Raw genomic sequence first — 25,904 nt, forward strand, 5'->3', positions numbered from 1 at the left:
GCAACAAAAATAAAGCCTTGACAGACCACTGCATGATGCAACTATACTGTTCCTGAGTAAATACAGCGCTACCCTGTGGATATACCAGCTCACATGACTCTAGCACAGCTCTGTACTTGAACAATGTTGGTGTGTCCAAGTGACCTAGCTGAGATCATTGTTCTTTCAAGAACGTTCAAGTTGCTGAGCCCTAAATATTACTTGTGGAGATGCAGAGTCCTTCACGCATAACCATGGACATGGTGTCTTAGGTACTTTCACAGAACTCAGATTTCATGAATCTGCAAGTGTCTCTGATCCACAAGCCCAAAACCAACCTTAGGGCTATCAAGTTTCAGAGGAAATTATTAACTAAAAGCCCATCCTTCCTCTTTCCTCCAGGGAGACTTGGGGAGAAGCAGATTAGTCTTCTCTCAGTTGTGAAACAGAAAGAGAGCAAATATTTAGGGACAAAACTTATTACAACCCACAAAAAAACTGTTAAAATCTTGGAAATCAGTAAATGTTAGGCAGCATATATGCATTTCTAGAGAAAGAAACAGGAAGCAGATAAAAGGGACATACAGAACTCCTACATAAATCTAGGCCACCCTAGGAACATGCACAGACAGGCAGAGGCAACCACTGCCTGACTGAAAGAGGATTCACAATTCAGACACAGGCTTATGAAACCTAGTATTTGACAACAAAACTTAGAATTAATTCACAATGACTATTCAGTTGACCTTCTGTTTAAGACCATACAAAATATAAAGTCATGACTTCATAACTCTCAATGCTATGTGTTAATACACCAAAAATGCCTGTGGGCAGCTGTTATCGCACACCATACATGCATGTGTACTAAATCATGAAAGAGTCATTAAAACTCCATGAGACTGCTCAGGTCATAAATTATTCTGCAAGACAATTATAAAATAAGTGAAACAAGTAGTATTAAACAGAAGCAATCTATTCCTCAGTACTTCAGCCACTATCCCAAACAGTTAGAAAAATAATTAATTTCTGCTTTTGGACAAATCTTGTAAATCATGGAATGGTCTGAACAGAAATTGGGCACAAAGGACTCCCAAGTTCCTGAATTTACCCAAAATCTGAAAAGACCAGCACCAAGTAAAAAAATTATGTGACCTTCTGGACCTAACCACAATAATTTCTATTCCTAAACCATTATTTTTGTTCATTTTGGAATATACCTTATAGTGGCCTTCTTCAACTGCATCTTGTAATGGTGTTATTTGTTCATTTCCTCTAGCATTAACATCAGCTCCTGCTTTCAAAAGCTCATTTGCTATCCCATAAAAGCCTTTCACACTTGCTTTATGTAGTGCAGTCCAGCCTACAAAAAAGAAATTCTTTCACATCTGGGTGAAATAATTAATAAAATTTTTTCTCAGTTTTAGGTTGTCTATTCGATAAGTACTTCAGAGAGTATACTGAAAACATAAAAACTGATGCATTTTGCAATAACTTGCATGAAGACATGTTTATGAAATGGTCACAAAGGTTGGGAGATCTCATTCCTTTGTAAAAATTTGCACTTACTGAAGAACCAGGTGCCACTGTAACAATGTTAGTTTTAGATTTTATAGTTCTGTCATGAAAGATGACAATAAAAATTATTCCACTCCCATCTTAGTAATTTATCTCCAAACAAAATGTATATGCTATTTTAAGAACAAGACAATTTTTCATGGCACTGTTATTTACACAGCTGTGCTGAAGAGGGTAAGTAAGAAAGAAGAGATAGAATAAAGACCTGGAGTCTTTACTGTCAAACAAAAGTGTTTAAGACTATTCAAGAATGGTTCAAGTGTCCAAAGCAAGCAATGAAAAAAATCTCACTAAAATTCCATACCCATTCCCAGTTATATGGAATAAGCCAAGATACAAGCTTCATGACCCACAGAAAATGCCACTCCATGAAGGAGGTGTTGAGCAAAAATAAAAGATGGAATGAAAGTCTTTGAACTGGGTTTAGCATAGCCTTGCATCAGCTCCTTAAAACATTCATTATGTGACAGTTTTTTGTACAGTGAGAAAAAGGAAAAAAAGACACAGGACCTTCCATTTCCTATCTTCCAGCTCTTAAACCAGCATGCCCTCCAGAAGATAATTTTGATGGACAGCTTTACTCTTCAACTGTCTCCCATTGTCAGAAGGTTGTCTGGACCTAACTCACATACTAATATGAGACTGTTCTTATTGAGACTGTTCTGCTTCCATGAAGCAAAATTATCTTTGCATTGGAAAAAGAAATTCTTGAGGCTATCTTATACACCACCAAATCTAGAATATTGTATACTTGTATAGAATTGGGTTTATTATGGGCACAGGATGTTGCATCATGTTGTCCAAAAATTTTGTGCTACTAGGCTTTATTCCCAAACGCCTGAAACTCAACTAAGTTTTAACTACATTCCCTAATGTCGACAGTACTTCAAGATGAATGTTTTTTAACAATATCACCTGTAAAACATTTTACTTGCATTTTATAGAGCCTATTTCACTAAGAAACTCTAGTAACTCCATATTCTGGAGCAAAAGCTTGAAGTCTATTAAGGGAAGGATAAAAAAGGTTAACATAGGGGAAAGCACCTATTTCTCAGTAAAAAGTATCTGATATACTAATAAGCCCCTGAAAAATTGAACCTGCAACATGTTCAGCTGATGATCATTAGAGTTTACCAACATGATCCTCCAAGGACACCGCACATGCTCCATACCAAGGAGAAACACAAGTCTCATTGCAACTGTTCTGCAGCTGCCTCAAGACACTGTGAATCAAGACTTATTCTAAGACCACACATAGTATCTCTACCATGCTGTTCCTATCCTACATGCTGATGTCCAGGAAATAAAAAGGAGAAAAATAAACCCCAAAGAATCCAAGACCTCAAGAAGGTACTGAAGTAGAGTACTGTAACACAGAAATAGGGGAAAATACTAGGCTAAGATATGGACAATCACTGGTGGAAGACTTTAAAGGAAGAGAAAAAGGCAGAATAATTAGAACAATTATTCCCAAAGAAAGTGAGATGGAAGTGGGTTTCAAAACGGCACAGGTCTGGCAACTCTACTTCTTTCTGATTACTCCTCTCTCACCAAAAAAGAAAGAAATGAGGCCAGGTCAGCCTCTCATCTGTTCAAGGAGTTCAACTAAAACCTATTTTGTGCAACTGTGCTCCTTTTACATCAGAAAATAGCAGCCAGAGGCCAGGGGATTAAGAAACAGTGGCCTGGCAAAACATGCAAAAAGCAGAAAAATTAAGCAGCTGTGAGGCCAAAAACTGGAACCAGTGCACTTTAGTACACTTGCCCACAGAGGGTGCAGCTGAACCCACACTATCAGCTTTTCTCTGTTGTCAGCAGGTGGCTTTGAAAACCACCAGCAAAATGTTTTCTCATCTACCTCTACCACAAGTTAACACACATTATGAATCACACTGTTAGCTCAAGTGCCAGAGTCCTATACTGTGAAAGTCTGAAATTTGCTGCTGACCCAATCTATCACAATGTATTGCAGAAGACAGAGAATTTCTACCTTAATTTTGGTCTGTTAAATGCCTGCATTATGCAATAGCCTTTAACAGCAGAACACTTTTTTGTGTTCCCATGGAACAGTTGTGAAATCCTAGCCACTGTACAGGAGGGAAAGACTCTAAGAATCAATCGGAGTTTTCTACCAAATAAGCTAGCTGTGAAACCATTTTCTCTTTTGTTACGGAAGTTTGTAAGAGTCTAATGCATGAGACAGAGAACTGCAAAATAGTTACTGGTCTTATATTTGAAACCACCGATTGATACTTTTGGGTGTGGCAATGTCTGTGACAAGACAGTACCACGCATAGATAAGGTGGATTGCTTCAATCAAAACATTCACATCTGGCCACTATCTGTCATTGGGTTTTTCTGGTGTCCAAGTTAAAATGCAAAATATCAAGCACTCACAACTTTACAAAATAAAAGCAGTGCTAAATTATGAAGCTACAACTTCCTTTAAGGTGCAAGGGGTAAAATCAGAGTCCCTGAAAAACTGAATTGGAAAATCTAAATCTTAGCATGTCAAATTGGTCACTGAAATGGATGAAAAATTAAATCTTTAAAAAAATTAGATTGATTATTTAATTAAGGGACTGCTTTGTGATAAGCATGCACAACATTCTTGAATTAAGGTTAAGGCTTAATTACATCACTTTGCAATTTTTTAAGTGCTTACTTTTTCCACAAAATTTTCTTTAATATACTTTTATACATAGGTCTGTGTATTTTCTCATGAACAATTACAAAGTTAAACTAACAAAAATTTAATAATCTACTGACTAGTCACAAACCTTGTCCACTGCACTAACTCATAATATGCACTTTTATTAGTTATAGGTAGATACTTGTTCTGAAAATAGTATTTTAATACAATTGCAACTTACCAGCATAATCCTGAACATTTACATTTCCACCGGCTTTTATTATGTTACGTACAAGGTGTACATCTTGATGAGTAACAGCTTTATGCAGTAAGGTCTCACCATAAACATTCCTCCTATTGATTGTTGAAAGTGAAACATGGCAAGCAGTTTTTACAGAATTCCTACCAAAGGCTTCTTGTCCTGAAAAATAATGTAAAAGATCTGTTGAACAGAAAGATTATCTTTCCTCTCTTACTTTGGCTTCACTTTGCATTACAGTAAATAAATAGGCTTCCTGGAAAGAAAACGTTCATTCAGTCTAGCAGAAATTAACATCTCAAAAAACACATTACCAATTAAATAATAATATCATTAAATAAAACATGCCATAGTGAATTCCATAACAAAACTACAACCAAAATTCAACACATAGGAACATGTCTTCGTAAGAGTATGTTAAGTTTAAATTTTTCCCTTTTTAATGATATTTTTGCAAAGTGCATTTTTTTCCACTGGATGATAAAATGCTATTCTAGGTTACAATTTATTACAAGATGAGCATTTCAATAGCTAGTCAGTTATTCAATAATCTATCTTTTTAAAAGTAAAATTTATCAGCAGTTCTTTTGCACTCATTTGTGTTTTAAAACCTTCACTTCATAAGCAAGGAGTATTTACACTAGGATAGTGATTGAGATTGGCTCCCTCAAATTACTTTTCCCCATTACTTCACAACCAGCTCAGTCATTTCTGCAGTGAGCAAAAGGTGAACAGTTGCTTGGGAATACGACGCCTAAATGTAAAAAATAAAATGCAAAATATACTATTTTTAGTGTTTGTTTTATAAAATAATAAACTAAAAATTATCTCCCATTATGCTCTCATGACAGTTTTCATCTTGAGTGAAATTAATTCCAGTATACAGATGAGCTGTTCTGTACTTCACCAGCAGTGTCATCCCAGCATCCCTTCATACCACGTAGAAGAGCATTGTGGCTACTGTCTCTACTGAAAAACAGGGAGGGAAGAAAGAAGGGAGGAAGGAAAGGACAGGAGGATCACCTGCAGGAAAGCACAGTGCATGGCCTAGGCTTCACCTACTAGTGAAAAACTTTGGGACAGCAGGCTTTATACACTGCTCCTCTCCACAGGCTGTAGCAGGTGTGGCTTGCTAGCCCTAAAACGCCACCTGGGTGTCCAAAACAGACATTTTAAGTATGACCTTAGAACACATAATTCTCCTACAGTGGTAACATGCAAAGCCTGATGTCTCTGCTTCTCTCTGCTGTTTAGTGAATGGTGATATACTGTGAGCTCAGACTAATTCCCAACCATGTTAAGTTCTTGATCCTGTGTAGATTTTTAGAATCTAATAGATACGGGTTTACACAGGACCTTCCCCCAGCTGAGCACATGGACAGTCTCTCTACTCTCTTTGTCCAGCCTTGCATGACCTTAATCATTTAAGATACTGCAGTCCCTAGTCAAAGCTGGTCTAAACTAGCCAAGCAGTTCAGGAGGGATTAAACTTCACAGACATACAAAGATAATGGTCCAGGTTTATGTTACACTTAAATGAATTTAGATCTTTACTTCAAGAGGATCTATTTCCCATCACTTCTACCTTGCCTCCTCTAGTGCCTTCCTTGTGTCTGACCTTGTGCAAAACAACCAATGTTTGCGGACCCAAACCAAAACTTTTTGTGGGACTGTTTTTCCAGTGAACTGGCAAATTAAGATGATTCACAGACTCCAATTACTAGGTCTGATGCAAGAGGGAGGTAAACTTGACAGGTTGGATTAACACAAAGCTACTTCTACAGTCAGTGTGACTCCTGGAAGAAATCATGCTAAAAACAATCAGCTTTCTGAGTGAAAACTAGTAAGTCAACGTGAAATAGATGAGCAGTTAGTCATACAACTTTAAATCTCATAAAAATGGTGCTTTCACTGGGAATAATTAAAACCATGCAAAAGAGGTTTGTTAATTGGACACAGAATTATTCATGTTTTCTAAGATCTATAATGCAGCTGCTACAGTTCAAATACTTCTAAACTTTGTAAGCTGTTTAAATGATTGTACATGCATTGACAAATCCAGATGGAGTAGGCTTAAACAAAAGAAACACTTTGTAAGACTCCAATCTTAAAGGTGCTGGAGTGAGCACTTAAGTGAGGAAATACTGTGTTTTACCCACTTCCTCTACAAGGCAAAGAATTTCTCTGCCTGCATCTTCCAGGGATGAAAACCAGCAATCTTTCTCTCTAACAAAGCACACTGCAAGGAAAATACTTCAAAGAGTGCTCCATGACTGTGGTAGTGAAGACCCTACAAACCTATATTTAAAACAGACAGGATAAAACAGGCATTCAAAAGAGAAAAACCACTTTGTATAGGTCAATTCTTGGGGATGGCACTGCCTCAGAATGATACTGCACACAGACGACTAGATTATAAAAGTATATATAAATGTAGATCAGGATCTATATTTTCACTCTGCATGAAAACATTTCAGAACACACCATAACTTTTTCATATATAACACTGTGATAAAATTGCATCCTGAAAAAATTCTCATGATTCTTAAGGAGCTTATGTAAATAAGTCAACTGTTACATATGTTTAAACAAATGAGGGAAATAATAAATAATTTTATTAAAATGAATGTTTAAACCATCTTTTAAAATAAATCCATGCCACAATATATTGGTAAGGTTATGAATTATATTTGATTCAGTATAGTTGTTCAAATAAAAAAATATTCTGTATGATAAGCATCAGAGAACATCTTACTCTGTCGGGTTTTGATCCTCATGCTCCTTCTTCTCTGCTGAGCTTTTCTAACCTCATTCAGAGTTATTTTTTGGCATATGTTGATTTCTAGATCCTGCTTGTCTTTAGAAGTAGATTTCTGAATTTTACTGACAAGAGATTTACATAGAATCAACAAAAATACTCTCTTCTCTATATGAATCAATGCCTATAGTAGAGCTAAGAATGGGAATATAATTGATTTTAAAAGGAAATCTGTAATAGCATGCAAGTATGTAGGCTAACTTAGGTAGTATTGAAGAAAGAATAAATCAGGAGAGAAACTAAGATCTTTAAATAAAAGGTAACACCTTTACCTTTTGATCATTTAGTCATTCACGAGGAGTGACTCCTCTGTATGCAATGTATTTGTTACATTAATTTAAAATAATAATTTAAAAATTATTATGCATGCTTTTGTCATACTCAAAATCCTTAGCTTTGCTCCCTGTTGTACTGCCACTGTGAGACAGCCTCTGCTGAGTATCTTCTAGTATTTGGCGATGACTGGAAACAAGATCTCTGCGCTTTCTTGAGGAGGTCTCTCTTAACTGCGTCACTTTCCTTGATATTGTTTGGGCTGTATATGCACATGCTGCAGACTCCACTGAATGTGAACTTCCTTCACTAGTTTGCTTTTCACTAGGAATGGCATCCCAGTAATTTGGAATTACTGCTTTCTCTCTCTGCTGATCACCCACAGGCTGTGACAAAAAAGAAATATTACAAGCAACTGGTAAGCATGCAGTTAAAATGACAAATAAAGAGCTCCAAGAACACTGTCTTATAAATTGTACGTCGGCTCACAATAGAGGGGTTGCTTAAGTGAATAACAAGAATTCCACAGGTATGAGAGACTGCCACAGGAGATGCGCTCCTGAAGTAGTATGCCACACCATGTACCCCTGACAGAATTAGTCAAGGAAATTAGGATACTCAGAATCACAAATAATAAATCTTGGGTGGCTGACAGTAAGCAGCAGTCATTACTATATGAAAGTTGTTTGGCTGGACATTTCAGTTTCCTATAGACATGAATTCCTGTTCTAAAAAATAAAGTGATGTTTAAGACGTCTTAAGCTAGTTCACTTTATCTCACTCTTGCACAAGGCTAGAAATGTGCAAAAGATCAAGAACCATATTTCACCAGAGGTTCGGTAACTCCCAACTGAGATGTTCTTTCTAAAGACATACCACCCCTGAGATACATCCACAACAGATGAGATTCACTTCAACTACCTTCAGCCTTCTAAAAGCCAGGCATCTAGATGACACTATGCACTTTGTTACCCCTACCACTGGTGAAAAGGAAGAGCTACTTTCAGAGACGATGGTGATTCACCTTGTCCTAAGTTGTGCAAAGGGGAACCTAAGTGATTGGTGTATACCAGAGGCTCATCTCTAACAGAGAGAAAACCCACCCTAAAGATATGTCATTACATGGGAGTTAATGTGATTGACTTGAGTTTACTCACTGGTATAGTCAAGTGAGTGTGATGTGCTGCTGAGTATCACTCAAGTTGCTGAAACCTGAGTACTCATTAGTTTATTGCACACTTGAGTAATGCTGAAAGCTCTTAGGACACACCCTCAGCACACATGCATTCAAATTCTTTCACAGTGACATGGGAGAACTTGTTTAGTCTGAAATGGAGAACTAGATGCTTTATTTTTTTAATTGCCATATTCAGCAGAGAGGGTACTGAAGATGTGAATTGCATTCTCAGAAGTGGTTCCTCCATGTCAAGAGATGATGCATGTTAACATGGCAGTTGTGGAAAACCAAGTATTTCCATTCAGAAAACTACAGAAAGTCAAGGACTTTCCATGGTATTGCATCTACTATGGGAAGAGGGTTAGAGAACAAGAAGAAAATATTTCAAACAGAAAAAAAAAAAAAAAGGAAACATATATTAAAGTAGATGGGCAATCCAGCATCCTGCTTTCATCTACAGGACAGTACAGGCTCTCTCTCCCTCTTGTGGGTACTTGTTTTACCACAGCAAGGATGAGAAAAGGCCGAGGTGAGCAATATACCGTTAGAATACAACCAGCTACCAGAAAATTAACTGGGATTTTTTCCTCCTAAAATTGTCTCCCTACTTTCTGCCTTCAAGAAAAGCAGATGGAGACATTAAAAAAAGCTAAAATCAATTATTAATTGACAAGAGGTTATAAATCCCCATTCCCACAGGACCCTGTTTCACAATCTTAACTGCAATATTGAGTAAATCTACACATTAGGTTTCACACAGCTGTGCTACAAATTTCAGAAATCAACACTTCAGTGAAATAGTTTTGCAAATTGCTATGTTTCTGAGACAATTTGCCTATAGACCTTTTAGCACCTTGAAATTAGCAACCTTTGTGGCACATTTTTTTATATAGTTATATTCCGTTAATACTACCAGCAAAAGACAGAATTAATTCATAGTCTTCCCACTGTGAGGAAGCAAAGCAGCTGTAAAACCACCTTAAATAGCTAGTAATACATGGTTGATCATTGATGCAGCTCCAGATTATTCAAAGACAACACAAAGCTGAAAATCTGATTCCAGGTTTACAAGGGCCATCTACTATATAGCATAAACATGCATCTCCTATGCGTCCTTCTCTTTCCCTTATAACCTAAACAGAAGACTATAGTACTGCTTTCCCTTTGTGTTCCTCTCCAGATTTTTGCATGTGTGTTGTTGAATCCAAATGATCTATTCCAGATCACCTTTACAGCACAGGACATAACACTGTGGAGAGAACAGCTCAGGGTAAGAGAAGTAAGAAAGAAGGCTCACATATTGTATCCATACATACTGGCTTCTTCACAGGAGGACATAACAATAAAACCATGCCTCAATTTCTTCTGTAAGTCTCACAAAGGCAGAACTAAACAAAATAAATGCACTTCTAAGTATACATGTAAAAAAATCCCCGTAAGTAATCTTTCTAGTCTACAGGAGGGACATAGGTATAATTTCTTTTGTAATACTTGCAAAGCATTTGTATGCTACAGCAGTGAGACCTATGATTGCAGAATACAGGATACTATAGCCTGGAGAAAAAACAGAATCTGGTGAGGTCAGAACCTACAGTTGAAATTGGCTGGTATATGCCAGTGCACTACAATGAAAAAACAGAATAGTGTTTCGGAATTCCCCTTGGACAGACTGTGAGACACAGATGATGTACAGGGGACCAGGAATGCTAGAAATTCCCATAGTAATTCTAGACTTCCATGGCAGTCACTGACTTAACTTTACTAGCATTTCCCATCCCAGCAAGCTCAGCCATTTTCATAACAGGAATATATCAAAACAGAAAAACACTACTGGACTTTTAAAACAAAAACAACTAAAATGTAATAAACATGTAAATTACTGATGCAAGTTTATTATTTGCTAAGATTCACATCTCCAAGTAATCTGGCTATTCTATAAAATAATTTATTATAAACAGATTTTAAAATATTAATTAAAATGTGTGTATACTTGCTCATTTGTTGTCCTCTGCAAATCTGATCCTGAATTGTAGCAAGCTGAGTCTCAGTCATGTTTGTTATTTGTGTATGGCCATCATCTAACTGGGGAATACTGGGTTCTGAACTTAACTGCTCTCCCTCAGTGTTAAGCTGTCCCTTATTTGGCACTACAGAAGTGACAGGTTATACTACAGATCCTGACAAGGCATTCAGAGCTTTCACAAGCTGTACTGGCAGGGCATCAATGCTCTCATCTGCTGATGTATCAACGGAAAAGGCATGACCCTGAAACTCCAACTTGTCAGGTAATAGGTTTATCATTTTAAGGCTCTCAGAATCACTGACAGATCTCAACAAATCACTGATTTCAAATTCACCAGTCTCTGTACTATGTTCAGTGAATGCTTCCATGAAAATCTTCCCTGGGGATGCCAGTGAAAGATCTGTATCATTATTAGGGGAATGTTCTTTTACTCTGTTATCTGTGTCAATAATGGTCATGAAGGTTCTCTGGCCATCTTCTAAAACATGCAAAGATCTATCTTGTGGTGTCTGTTCCTTTGGAACCATTATTATATCCTCCAGAAGAGCATCTAGACAGAGGCTTATTTCTGGAGAGAGATCTTGATTACTTGATTTCCCTGAAATCTAAACATCAGAAAAAATGTTTACAAAAAGGGATGGAACAACTTTTTCTAAAGGAATGTAATCAATGTTCACTTCAGAAGTCATCCATATATAGATTTTTTTATTTGCAATTTTTGCATGAACTACAAGACTCAAAGCCTTCCCTAGAACGCACACAATTTTTTAACAAGGGTTAGACTGAGGTTTCAGTTTCAAAAGTAGAGCAATTCAGCTCTTGACTTCCCTAGCAGTGAAAATGCAAAGAGACTAAACCTGTTACAAAGTCAAAGCTATTATGCCATTGCCAATGACCTGAGGGTGTTAAAGGGATTTAGAGAAAGGCATTAAAAATTTCTCTCACCCAGAAATAGTGAAAGTGAACATACTCACAATAATATAAAAAGCACAGTTAGTAAAACATAATATATGAGTTTTGATTATGTGTTTATGTGGATCCCACAGAGGCATGGAGCATTTGTGCCTTACAAGCTTCAGTTCAAAACCTTAGGAGTGTGTTTGAAGGCTGCACATTTGAGTTTTCACATTGAATACAGAACGACAAAACTGTAACACAAAACTGTAACTGTTCTTGGATAAGGAATATTTCTGTTGTTTTTCTAATTACTTTGAGCCACTTTCAACAGATGCACCCATTTTTATACCAATTAATAGCTTTTTCATTTTTTTTCCTATCCCTGTTTCAAATGCTTCTGCACAAGAAAGTCAGACGTCTCAGCAGACCTAAACCATAATTTTTCTATATAACATTTGTATATAACAGTGCTGTTGCTTAGCAATACTGGATCTTAATAAAATCTCTTTTAATACATTTTTAGACTCTTGCTGCCATCAAGTGGCAATACGGGGTAGTGCAAAAATCCTTTTAACCACTGACAACATAAAGCTCACACAAAATAAAACAGAAAGGGGGGAAATCTGTCAGCACTGACTCACATTCATTTTGTAAGGCATTGTATATCCCTGATTCTTTGTTGAAAAATTATTTCCCAGCCTGCTGTTTCCTATCTTGTACCTCTGCAGCTTATTGTGCCTTTGTAAGTACCAACTACTTCTTACTTTGCTATACTAAATTACAGTTTCTTTATAGACCACTTCTCTAATTTGTGCAGACTTTAAACAACTGGAAAAAAACCCACTAGCACAACTTTCTATACTTGAATAACTGTGGTATAAACAGTGTGTATGTATATTACAAATTTACTAAGAGAAAGGCTTGGTGCATTTATTGAAGAGCACGTGAAACTTGCTCTTTCTATTTCTATTAATGGAAAAGGATCAGACAGGCATAAATGATTAATTTATTAAAAGATCCTAAAAACCCAAATGCCAACTGAAATCCAACACTTAAATGTGACTGGTGTTCACAAAACCCCCATCCAACTATAGCTACATAAAATTCTTTAGCACTCATTTCTGCTAGCAAAATCCTGTGGGACTTGCTCTACAAGTAATTAAAATCTGCAGAACGTACACTAAAAGTCAAAACCTTCCCTCACTAAAACCCATTCTCAGGTACCACTTTGTTGTGGTAAGGCATTAGCTGTCTTTTTCCATCTGCTAAGCCACAGAAATGCAGCATTCAGATCACAGCTAACCCTTGCAGGAGGTTAACCTTCGCGGGAACGAAAGCACAAACGCCAATATGGTGGATGCTATCTGTTCGGTTTATTAACTGCGCAACTGCTTTATATACGCCTTTCCGTGCATCGCGAGATCTTTTCATGTGCCTCTATTGTACCCGTACATCGCAAGATCTTCCGAGCGCCTCTCCCTACACCACTTACCCATAAAGACACATGAAGCCCCAGTGCCTAAGGTCCCTGTACCTTCAATTGTCTGTTGAAAAGGAACAGAGCTGCTGAAGTAGCAAGGCTGAGTCAGATGGGAACTGAACCAAAACCGGGAGTTCTCTCTCCTGTGGACCCCAGTCTGGTATCTAAATATAGTCTGAATACACATAGGTTTCACTCAAAGGAGGAGCAGGATTCCCCCTCAGTCAGCAGTTCAGCCGTAAAATATCAACACTTTGGTAAATACAGGTTTAGGTCCATCATCCACCAGAAGAGCTATACTTCACACAACTCATTTTAAAAAGGGGTTCCTATGGAAGAATGCCAAAGAGAAAAAGGTGTCTGTTTAGCATGAAGTTGCTATTTCTTCTTCGGGTTTGAATGCCAGTCATCTGATGGCATCTGTAAATCTCTTCCACTGAGCATGAGTACACTATTTTGAAAGCCCCGATTTAAATCCCACTATAATGTCTCAATTATTCCCAGTACAAATCCAAATTATGGTGCTCCTCAATCCAGGCAAAAAATCCTGCATCAGCCTAAAATGTCCTGTATACCCATCTTACCCAGTAAGTACACACTGGTAACAGCTGAGCATGGCCACAGTCAACTCCAGCCTCAGCTGATTCAGGAACTTGCATCAGAGGAAGCAGGTAGACAGAGAAATGAAACAAAGGTGGTACCAGGGGTTGCCCCAACTCAAGTGCAGGACCTTGCACTTGGCTTGCTGAACCTTGTAAGGTTCAGAGAGGCCCAATTCTCAAGCTTGTCCAGGCCCCTCAGGATGGCATCCCATTCTTCAGGCATATCAACTGCACCACTCAGCTTGCTGTCATCTGGTATCTTCATCTGTCAGCTTGGTGTCCTCATCCACCCATCAGATCCATCTCTATTCAATTTAGAGAGAAGGACATTGTGGAGGACTGTGTCAAAGGCCTTACAGAACCAGATGCACCAGTCCTTTAATCACATTTGTGGCCCTGTACTGGACTTCCTCTAGATGTGGCCTTACCAGTTCTGAGTAGAGGATCACCTCCCTCTACTTGCTGGCAACATATTTCCTAATGCAGCCCAGGATACTGTTTGTCTTCTTTGCCACAAGGGCATATTGCTGGCTCATGGCCAGCTTACTGTGCACCAGGATCCCCAGGTCCTTCTCTGCAGAGCTACTTTCCAGTCAGTTGGCCCCAGCATGTACTGGTGCCTGAGGTTATTCTTCCCCAGATGCAGCACTCTGAATTTTCCTCTGTTGAACCTGATATTCCTCTCTGTCCAGTTCTCCAACCTGTCCAGGTCCCTCTGAATGGCAACACAACTATCTAGTACATCCTCCACCCAGTACCATTCCTGAACTTGCTGAAGTTGCATTCTGTTCCATTCCAGGCCATTAATGAAGATATTAACAGTACTGGCCTCACAATTAACAGACTAACCACAACAAAAATCAGAGTTACTACACCATCAAAATCAAGAAAACTCAGCAACACTCATTTAATGGTGTCAGGACTTCTATGCAGGTATTATGCTAATTAATTAACTCCTCTTGTATTTTCAAGGATAAACACACAAAACTGACATGCCCAGTGACTCACTGCTGGTTGTCAAGGTGTCTGTCCTGCCTTTTCTTCAAATCAGTACACAGAAGCCTGTGATAACCATTGGTTCCTCTCATAAAAGGTCTTCCTGCAGCACTCAGATTGTGCCAGTGTCAACATCACCCAATATGCAAAAAGTATAATTCACTGGAGCAACTAATCCCAACCTTCTTATCCCAGGCTCCTAAAATATCTTCTCTGGAGATATTCTCAATGCACTCAACCTGCCTATTCTGCAGAGGCTATTAATCATAGGTAATCTTTGTTTCAAGGCATTTCCATTTTGTTTTATTTAACTAATGCTGTACAATAAGAATGTTTCATTTAATAAACTTGGCATTATAGTTGTATATTGGTAGCTGTATCTTTTTCAAAAAGGAATAGCCACAGGGATTTCATTTTTTACTTTATTCTGACATAAGGGATGCTTGACCATATAATCAACCATATTTGCTACATGAACAATTTGCCATACTGGTCTCAAATTTGTCTTTGGTGAATTTTAGCAAGTAGTGTTTTTTTCTCTAACAATAACCTTAATCAGACTTCCTGAAAAAATGGAAGTAAAACTCATCTATATGGAATTCTAACTTTATTCATGGGTACAATCTATGAGACTAGACGGAACAGTCATAATGCTATGGCTTCTGCATTAAGCAGGTTATTTCAGCAGATGATTACAGTGCATACTGATATAAACTGCTCCACACTGGAATGTCAGTGGTTCTCAACCTGTGGTCTGCAGACCGCTGGGTGGCCATGATGTCATAACCACAAAGGCTTAAAGCAGGGGTGGGGAATGTCCGGCCCAGAACCACTGGGTTTGGCCACAGCAAGCACTGCACCTCCTTTTCCCACAGGCTCCTCCCCTCAATGCTTCTTTCCTACTCAAGTCCCTCCTATACCTGCCCTGACACACTAGTATATTCAGTGCTAGTATGGTTGGTAGGTCCCACTTTAACTAGGCTGTTTTTCTCTTAAAGACATTTTCTTAATCCAAGGGCCCTCTTTAGGGCCACAATGGGGCTGAAGTCTGTTCCTCCAAGTGGTGGCCTGGGACCCGTAAACAAAAATATATGGTGACTGAACACAAACAAACAAGGGTGGAGGTGAGAAGACCTGCAATAACTTTTCATCAAATTTTAATGTAAAAATCGGCATCAAGTTTGGAATTAGCATGTTAAAATACCAGAAAATGGGCCATTTGAGCAAGAAGAGTATTGATGCTATTATTTTAAATCCATATGGAATCATGGCAATTAAAGATATTATGAGTGTGTGCACTAACAGATTAACTTTTTTCCCCTTCTCTACAAATTTGAAGACCCTTCATGAGAAAATTGAAATAAATATTTGATGCAGTCTAGTGCTTTCAATCTTGAATTAAGTCTTGGTGGTACACAGCCACAAAAGGTATTTAAAGGAAATCCATGGTGAAGGAAAGGTTAAGAGTCCCTGCTCTAACTGGTATCCTGCTGTAAGTTAATGTGAGGTTTCCCAAGAAGCTGCAGATGGCAGCAAGCATTACATGTACTTAGTAAGATCCTCTTGTTTCTCTAGGACCCATTCAACTGATGTCACTAGTGCTGCAGAAATCCTCAAAACTGTCCATGACATTGCAATAGGAGTTGGTAACTGCAGTTACTTTTTGCTGCAGAAACAGCAACAGAGCAAACTTCAGCAACAGTCTCTTTGTCCAGCACGCATAGACCTGAAAGCAATGAATGGGTCAGGGATGAACCGAGACTAGAAATCAAAAAGCACGAACTGGGCGTTGTGCTTCTAGCAACAGAAGGAAGTAACAATGCAGAGGTAGCAGAGCACACATAAGTAACATCATGGCTGCTGACAACAGCATATAAAGAGATGATACAGAGGCAAAAGCCACGCAGCCCTTCATGAAATGCTGTCAGCACTTCCTCTGCCAACTGGAGAGAAATCTATTCAAGTCCTTCACTACTGCTTGGACTTCACTGACTAAAAAGCAAGAATGGAGGGAGTCTGGAAGGGGAAAGGGGAGATGACAAGTGGAGAGGAAACAAGGGAACATCTGACCACCAGATGTTTATGTTGGTGGTTGCAGAACCTCCAACTCTTGCTCAAGATATTTCTGTGTTGGATGGTTCGCATGGATATATTTTTGAATTTTTTCTACTGTGTTTTCTGGAAGCTATCAGGGAATTCGTTCCTCGCTCGAAGGTTTTCTTTCTTTTATGTGCAAAAGCAATGCTTGCAAGCAGGTAATTACTAAAATAGTATTATTTGTGAGCTACATTCGTAACCTCCTGATTACATCAAGCTTATCTAAATAAGTGTTGGTACAGTCCCTGTCCTTCCACTTGCCTTCAGCTGAGCACTTCCACATCCTCTTTTGCGCTGCACTGGCACTCACCCAGTCTTCTGGGGAGCTGGACTGAAAAGATAACCTGGCTGAAAACTAAGCCAACTAAAAAAAACTTAATAGCATCTGACAGTTGTTCCCCAAAACTTGCTTCATGATGGGGGTCAAACAAGTGCTAGTGTTGGCCTAAAGAAAGTTGCAGAAACACATGTCAAAGAAAACCGGTAGTACCCTGCAACACCCAAGCAGATAGGCTCACACTGGAGTGGAACCATCTCCGATTCAGTATGGCTGAGAAAGGAGCTGACAGAAGCAGAACAAGGTAGCTCCAAAGCTATTCCCTCACTTTTACCTCATCAGCAGTGAAACCAGTCACTCATGAGCAGCTTTAGGATTACCAAAGAGATGTATCAAAGACACTGGTACTACCTGGTTTTGGCCACAAGTAAATCATCACTGCCAAGCAGAAGGACAGTTACAGATGCTCTGTTCCTCCTCAAAGACCTTCCTAATGCCTCTCCTGTAACTGTCAGTGGTGGAAACCATATTTTAAGCTATTAAAAGTCTTCACTACTTTAGCTTAAGTAACAGCTCTTACAGATTCCATGTCATGGTGACATCTTTCTTACTTCACTGTTACTGCTATGCTTCTACCCTTGTGCCCTGCAAGCTTAACGACTGCAGTTCCTACCCAAAAAGCAGGAAGTAAAGATTACCTCTCAAGTTGTTTTCACCTAATGTGCTCAGTGTCAGTTTCAACAGTTATGTGCCTGCTTTTCAAAATGAAGGAACCAGGTATTTTTCAGTAAAATATTCTCAAATTAAATTATATTTTATATACAGTCACAGTTGTAAAAATACACTAACCTTTTCTTCTGAATCTTTCTGAAATCCGTTCAATTCGGTATCTAAATTTAGAAACATAAACGTGTCAGTTGTATTTTCCATTTCTGAAAGTTCTCATCATCTCTAATAAAATGGCCTCATTTCCTGATTAAAGCTTAAGTTCCAAACCTTAGGATTTACCATAGTCATGCTCCCTAAGTGGAACTGACAAGAAGGTTTCCAGTTAGGCTCTGTTAGTCACCAAATTATATTCCAGAGCTATTTTGTCACATTTCTTCACTGTGATTTAGAGGCCTATGTTTCCAAAGACTATCAGCAGATGGAATCGCCACCCACTCCACAGGGTGAGACCTAACCCCGTCCTCTGCAATTACAACACAATTAGACAATACAGCTAAAACAATACAATAATTTACTGTCTCTGGAAAGGGCTGGCCCCACTCCTCTGCTCCCACCACCGTGTTTTGACAACCATGTGACTCCCTGGGAATTTCTTAATCAGAAATAAGGTGAATGGTTTTCTACTGTGTTAGCAAAAATTAGCTCCAACAGGGAGACAGCAAAACAGATGGGGCAGTCCTGCACTGCTGGGAGCAGAGAGGAATGGAAGTACAACTGAAGTAGCAGCAGGTGACAGACGTATCTGGAGAATGACCAGTAGCATTTCTGTTTTTGATTCTTAAAGGTGCTTTTGATTCTTGGATATGTTATCAGGAAGCATGCAGGAACCCTCAAAGACTGCTACATCCATGCTTACCTCACATATCCATAGGACACTTGAGTACTATGCAGCCTGTAACTCATCAAAAAGTTTCACAGCAATGAAATAATTTTAAGCAGGAAATACACCAGTGGCTTGGGAAAACAGTTATTTCTTCAAACAATCTTAGCCGAATACTTACAAAAACATAACTTGAAGTCCAAAACAACTATAAAAACTAAAAAACTGTTATAAAGGCCAGTGAGATGCTAAATAAACCTACATGGACACTAATCTGCAGCTTCTCAAATGATTTTGCCACTTCTAGAGCAATGATCAGTTTTGTACAAAATACAACATACCTACAGAATTATTTTGCTGTCCCTCTACTGCAGCATTTAGTGAAAAACCAGGCTTAGAAGTATCTTCAGTAAGTGACAGACACTTTATCCAACCCCTAAAATTAAGTAATACAATAAAAAATTCTTATTCAGAAAGAATTGTAATCTGCTCAATTTAAGAAAATATCTGTGATACTTTGAGTTTATTTATGCAGTTTTGTACTTACAATTATTTGCGGAAACACCTGCAATTATTTTAGAGGCATACTTCGCTTTACAAAGACATGCAGTAACTAAGACTTCCAGATTTCCTACTGGACCTAGCTAAGTTTGTACACTCATTCTCTTGAGGGGAAAAAATGTCCCTTCTTATTTTTTATTACTTCTTTCTGTATTTCGATTATAAACCCATCTTCTACTGAAATATTTCCATAGCTTCTGAGAATAAAATATCCAATATTATTTATTACAAATTTTTGTTTATTTGTCTAATGGTTTTTCCTGAGTAGTTTACTGTCAGTCCTGTTGCTTATGCTTTTATACCACTAAAGGTAGGATCATCAATAAAAACAAATACAGGTACAGTTTGACACATAACAGATAGAGAATTACCTCTGACATACAGATCTTTCACTAAGCAAAGAACAAAACTGCTTCACAACAGAACACTGAGAATAAAATAGCATACAAATGGAGATATAACAGAATTGTTTAATCACAGTACGCCTGACTAGAATTACTGTGTGATGTACTATACTCACTGCAGCAGAGACTGAGACTGGTCAGATACGTATGCCTCTTGAGGTGTCTGAATGAAAAAAAAAATTGACAAGTTAGTGAAGAATGTACTTCATTATTTATTTTCTCAGCTTTATTACATGCTTACATTCTTCCTTCCGTAACTGAGTTGGGAAACATAATTTTTAGATCTCATCTTTACATACATTACTAATAAGATACAAAAGCCATTCCTCTTAAATCTTTTTCTTACTTGGTGCTATTTGAGAAAAATGTTGAAAAATAAACCAAGACTATGAAAGACAACGCTCACCTAGAAGGAAAATACACAAGTAAGATATGATTGCTTTAAACTTCAGGGGTTTTATACATCAAAAGACCAAAACATCACGTATTTGTATTTCAACTTCCCTACCTTCATTAAATAAGACAGAGTGCTGCTCCAGAGACTGTGGAGTTTAACACACAACCTTCAATATTCCCAGAAAAGGCAGAATTAAGGAACTCAGCTGGCAAGACCTGCACATCAACAAACTCAAAGTGGCAGGGCTGCCACTTGCAGACAGAGGAAAGGGCAAGTGGGTAAGGAGAAAGCTAATGTCAGAGCAGGAGCTAAATTCAAACTCTTTAGTAAAAGGAGCTTAGGTCGGTTTTTTGTGCCTTTGACTGTATGTAAGGGAAAGATATCTAGTATGGAAAAAAGAACCTTTGTGTAAAGCCTAAAGCAACCTAGGAATAATTACGATAGGCAAGTAAACTACAGAACTGTTCTCTTCCAGATGAGCTGAAAACTGGGGATTACTAGTGGACTATCAGTATACTGGTGAAATTTTCAACAAATCACTGACATACAGTGGAGAACATTCACAGCACTAGAAAAACTCTGGGAAGAACATCTTGGTGTGGACACCAAGGGATGACTTACTTGGCTTGTACAAGGTATTAGCAACACAGTAAGAACAACCATTTTAGCAACGACCTGAAGAGCAACAGGTGGAGACTGCCTAGTAGGAAGTACTGCTAAAACGCTCCCTGGAACAGAATAGATTCTTTAGAAACAGTTTGTGCACAATTATTGATTGATATAGTTTCAAAATATGGTGATGAGATAGTTAGCAGAAAGTTACTGACTCTTCTAATACACCCTTTGTACAAATCATCCTGGGTATTTACACAGAACATTATCCAGAATCAAGTGAGGTCAGGAGGATAGCAGAACAACTACTAAACCTCTTTGACTGGCTAACATTCCTCAGATAAGATGATTAAAGCTCAATGAACTACTATTATATCTCAGAAAAAGGAGGACTTGTTTTGTCTGCTAAAAAAATAGGTTCTAAGCAAAATATTGCTGATTGGTTGAGAGGTCTTTTCAAATCATAAAAGTTACAGAAATAGTATGTGTGGCCACTGACTCCAAGTACAGGGAACAGCCTTTTGTCTTGCTCTCTTGCTTTTGGTAAGGAAATTCCTGCAAAATTCTAACGTTTTTTTCTCTTTTGAGCGCTTACTTATACAGCCAACTACCTGGGGGCACTCTGGATGTGTTCAAAACAAAGCCTAATGCTTAAAAGCTAACAATTTTATGTGCACTTTTCCAAACTGGGCAAAGGAAAAAAGCCTGAAAAAGGTTAAAGCACAAACTTACCATCATGAGGCCTGCCTGAACAGGACATGGAATAGGCTGTTAATGGAAACGACTTGTCAGTTTGAAAAAACCTGAATCCCACAAAATCTGTCTGTATATCTACTGCATCTCTGGTGGAAGAGAAGTCTTACTTACAATCTCTTGCATGGTAGAATCAAAGATAGGACAGCATATTCCAAGCCTCCCCCCACCCACCTGAAGTACAAAGAAAGCCAAGACTCTTCTGAACAACTGGAACATTATCTGAAAAAATTCATAGCCACTCCTGGCTGTACAACTCTCATATCACAACACATCAAGATGCTGTATTCACATAGGATCATTTCTGAGAACACGGTAGAGGAAAGCTTCTATGTAAGCACATTTCATGTTGGTGCTCAGACTGGCTGAAGAGACACACAGGTGCAATCTACACATGCAGGTATCAAGGATGATAGGGCAAAAATGTTCCTGAGAGCATTCAAAAAAGATTTTAAATTTTACCCTGTCCCCATGCTGTGCATGACCAAGCTGACAGTGGCATGCTATACAGGTTTCGCACACAAAAAAAAAAAAAAAAAAGTGAGAGTTACCCAAACAATCTGGTGAAAAGTATTAGGCTTCTGTGCTTTCATGACTTCCTCTTTTTTGGACAGGAGGTTTGTCCTTATACTTGGAAGAATACCCTGCTGTGATTGCAGACTGGCTACTCTGGTGAGAGCCATGAAGCCAAAGACTTAGTTAGGCAGCAGATAGTTAGATCAGCTCTCAGAGGAGAAAGGGAGAGAGTAAATGGGCACTTCCCTCGTTCCCTCTATCCTTAAAAAACCATGACAAACTTCAGTCAGCACAACCCTGGGGCATACAAGCAGCAAAATAAACTTATGGAAAAAAGGCTTTGAAGTAACAGCATCTTTCCTATTTTGTTCACTATTACCCGCACTGTCAGTTGAAACAAATTTATGTGCAATTCTATAATGCTCTGTAAAAACATTCACTTCAGTAGGAGTGTCTTTTTTTCAATATAGTTTTTGTCATCTAGGAAGCAGTTTAGTTCTCTTAAAAACCCCTCTTACACTGGAATAATATACATAGACAGTAGTCTTTAGACTAGTAACTCCACAGCGTTAGACAGTGTAACAGTCACAGGTTTAAAATAATCTCAGTTAAAGAGTAGAAAACTGTTTCCAATCGTTTCATGAGCATGTCATATGCAGGTGGAAACCCAATTGCTCAACTAAACAGAAGTTTACGGACTAGCTACTCCATAAAGTAGAATAATTACCCCATCACCACGAAAGCAGATATTTTATTCTGCACTTCAGATTATTATCTCTTTCTTTTTAAAGAAACAATTGTCCAGCCTTTGGATTACAGCTAATCTCATAATGAGCAACTGAGGGTGTATTCTGGTATGGTTAACCCAGATTCTTATCTTTCAGCTCCTGAAGGGAACACATAGTCTGTGCTCCACAACTTCTTCATCTTCACCATAGGCTTGTTCCTCATTTGAAAGGTTATACCCTCATGAAAGACCAGAGAAGAGACTTTGAGACATCCCTGGAGAGAATGTGCTTACACACGTGAACCGTCTTGCCATAAAATTCATTTCAGATGCAAGCCACCAGGCTCTTTTGCACATAAAGAATGGGAGGCTCAGTGAGTGTATTAATAATTAACAGATATGTGTAGCAGAAACCCTATCATTTCTATACTTACTGGATTTATCTGCTCTTCCTTCTCACTGTATGTGTGGTCATAAAATTTCTGTATAAAACAGATTTCTGGAGAGCAAGCTCCTAGGAAAAAAATATGAACAGAAGAAAAAAATACAGTAATTAAAGGAAGTTTTGATTACCTTAATTTCTACATAACTTTCCATAACTCTGTAAATTTCTAACTCAGTAACTGAGGTAAATGTATCAAAGCTTCTGATACACGGACTTAAGAAGTTAAGCAGTCTATCTAACTAGATTTTGAAACTACAATATATGAGAGGTCAGAAATTAGTAAAACCAGCTAGGGGGAAAATTCATTTTACCTAATGTTCTGAAACCCTCCTTGAGTTCATACTAGAGATTAACTCTTTTATTTTTTAAACTAACAACTGCAATTTTGGTAAGCTGCCTGACCCATGTGACTAAAAATACCTGCACTCTTATATGGAATACTTTGTTTCAAGACTACACAAAAGAAAAGTTCCCTCTGGAAAAGAAAAAAAAAAAAAAAAAGAAAAAAAAAAAAAGAGAAACCCTTCAGGTTGAACCTTTAGGTTGCAAAACTAAAATGTTACCCATTAAATTAATCTTTATGTTACATACCTCATCACCAAATTGCTACTATACAAGTATGCACAAATACCTAAATAATGAAATACTAATTCAAATTTACCAAATATAAAATGCCACAAGCAGAATGCTAAAAATACCATAAACTATTACATTTAAGAAACAAACAAAAAACCCCACTCAACCTCAGAAAAATCCCCAGTCCACAAACTGAACAATCAGTGAAATGAACCATGTATGTTTAACATTGCCAGGTTTTAATTCCAGTGGATAACCACAGGTAAATTCAAAATGGGATGATGCTTCTTTCCTCAGAGAAAACTACTGAGCAACTATGAAAAAGTGTTCAGCATCAGGAAATCACAGCCATAGAAAAAGTTTTTGCAGATTTCAGTGATCTGTGAATAAAATTTGTATTAAGTCAGGGCTGACCGATAAAAAACGACAGTCTATTCAGGTCTCTGAATGGGCAAAAAGACAAAAATTCTGGAATAACATTTAGAACACCCTGTGTCAATTAAATAACAGGCAAGCTCTGCACTGGTGGAATAAAACGTACAGGAGGCAAGTCAAATGGATTATATAAAAAAGTCAACGAGGTACCAGTAAAACTATTATGTAACTGCAACACACCTGCTCATGCAACCTGCTCTAAAGGAGTTACTAGGGAAGATTTTAAGGCTTTAAATGAGTGTGCGTGCATTTATATTTAAAGTAATTTAATAATACAATTAAAATAATGCACTTAAAATATCCCCACCCAAATTTTGTATGTTAAAGAGAATGGATATTTTAACAAATTAAACGTGTTTTTTTTAAATACAATATGTAACTATAGTTACATATGACTATTATGTGCATAGATGCCATTTATATGTCTATTATGTGTTTATATTCCATTTATTTTATTCTGCTCAGGCACAACACACATATCTAAATAAAAAGGGTATCCTTACATATAGATTAAACACTTCACAAGCCAGGAATTCTCAGTTATAGAACACACAAAGAATGAAGAAATTAAGAGCAAATCTATTTTCCAGATACTAAAAATGCGCTGAGCATTCTTCTAAAATATTAAATAAAAACTATGGACATAATAAGAGAGCACAGTTCATAAGAATGAACTTCATGCACCACTAAAGTTTAATTAACATGGACTCAGGCAACATCCACAGGAACAGTTCACAGAAAAAAAAACCAATGCAGAATAAAAAAAGAATCTGTCCTACCTTCAGTAATTCTTATGTCAGTAGTTAAAGCCACGTCATTATTAAGAAAAGGCAACCTTTCCAAAATAATAAAAAGGTCTATTAAACAGTTGCATGCTCTGCTTTTCAGTCCTATAAACTCAAAGGGCAGTTGAGGGCAGCCAAGAGCACCCATCTTAGCAGGAGACTGCTAACTGTACACTGGGTGAGCACACCGCTAACCCCAACACCAACAGTAAATGACGCCCAAACTGTGAGGATATACCTGATATTCTGCTTAGAAAACCTTAAGTAAGGAAACGTATCACCGGTTTACATATTTCCAAGCAGCACTGGGCCACAACGCCAATACAAAGAAGTGCTGCTGCTTGGTAGTTTCAATTCTTCGTCATGTCTTACGGATACAAGAGATACTGTCATGAAAATTGTATCACGTTAAAGATGTGGAGAAGTAACATCAGCAGCAATCATATTTAATAGTATTTTCATTTTTCTCTGAGTTGGCTTCCGGTACGTTTCATTTCCGCTGACTAAAACATTATTCAGGAGGGTCCGGAGGCACAAACTCAGAAACCCACAAGGTGTATGTAAAATAAATGGGGACATTTGCAGAGCTGAGAACTACTGAGTCTAAGGGCATACAAAACTGGTCTGAAGGGGGCGGGGGGAGGGGGGCAGAAATACTTCAAAACCCCCTAAAAATTCACATTTGTGAAGTACCAAGAAGAGCTGGTTTGCACCACAGGATGTCAGATGCAGAAGGGACAGCTCCTGTGTGTGGCTAGTGTAGCCTGAGATCAAACCCAGAGTTGGGCAGCCCGGCAGCCTCCCTCTCCTCTGGGCGGCCTGGGAGCGGCACCCTCAGCCCGCCACCACAAGCCCCTCGCTTTTCCCTGCGCCAGACCTGCCGCCGCGCTCGCATAAGTACGCGCAGCCCCGAGCAACGCCCCTTACCACCTCCTCCACCGGAACTCCTCTTCCTCCACGTCGCTCTCCGTTTCAGAGCCCTCCACCACGGACTCCCGGCTGCTGCTGTTCTCGCCGCCGCCGGGTTCCTCCATGGCACCTCCGCTCCCCGTCTCTCCC

General features: G+C 38.4%; 1 protein-coding gene across 1 annotated transcript in view; it reads right to left on the reverse strand.

Moving 5' to 3' along the window:
- ANKRD31 (ankyrin repeat domain 31) overlaps positions 1-25,904 on the reverse strand; it is a 67,023-nt gene extending 41,119 nt beyond the window's left edge. The window contains 12 exon segments of the mRNA XM_074931189.1: positions 1,197-1,339; positions 4,428-4,607; positions 7,201-7,328; positions 7,645-7,922; positions 10,704-10,738; positions 10,741-11,334; positions 17,931-17,975; positions 18,976-19,070; positions 19,716-19,762; positions 23,039-23,118; positions 24,840-24,895; positions 25,776-25,904. Of these exon segments, the coding sequence (XP_074787290.1) occupies positions 1,197-1,339; positions 4,428-4,607; positions 7,201-7,328; positions 7,645-7,922; positions 10,704-10,738; positions 10,741-11,334; positions 17,931-17,975; positions 18,976-19,070; positions 19,716-19,762; positions 23,039-23,118; positions 24,840-24,895; positions 25,776-25,879 (1,785 nt within the window). The 5' untranslated portion in view covers positions 25,880-25,904.

This window comes from Athene noctua, chromosome Z (genome assembly GCF_965140245.1).
Source record: "Athene noctua chromosome Z, bAthNoc1.hap1.1, whole genome shotgun sequence".
In the NCBI taxonomy this organism is placed as follows: domain Eukaryota; kingdom Metazoa; phylum Chordata; class Aves; order Strigiformes; family Strigidae; genus Athene; species Athene noctua.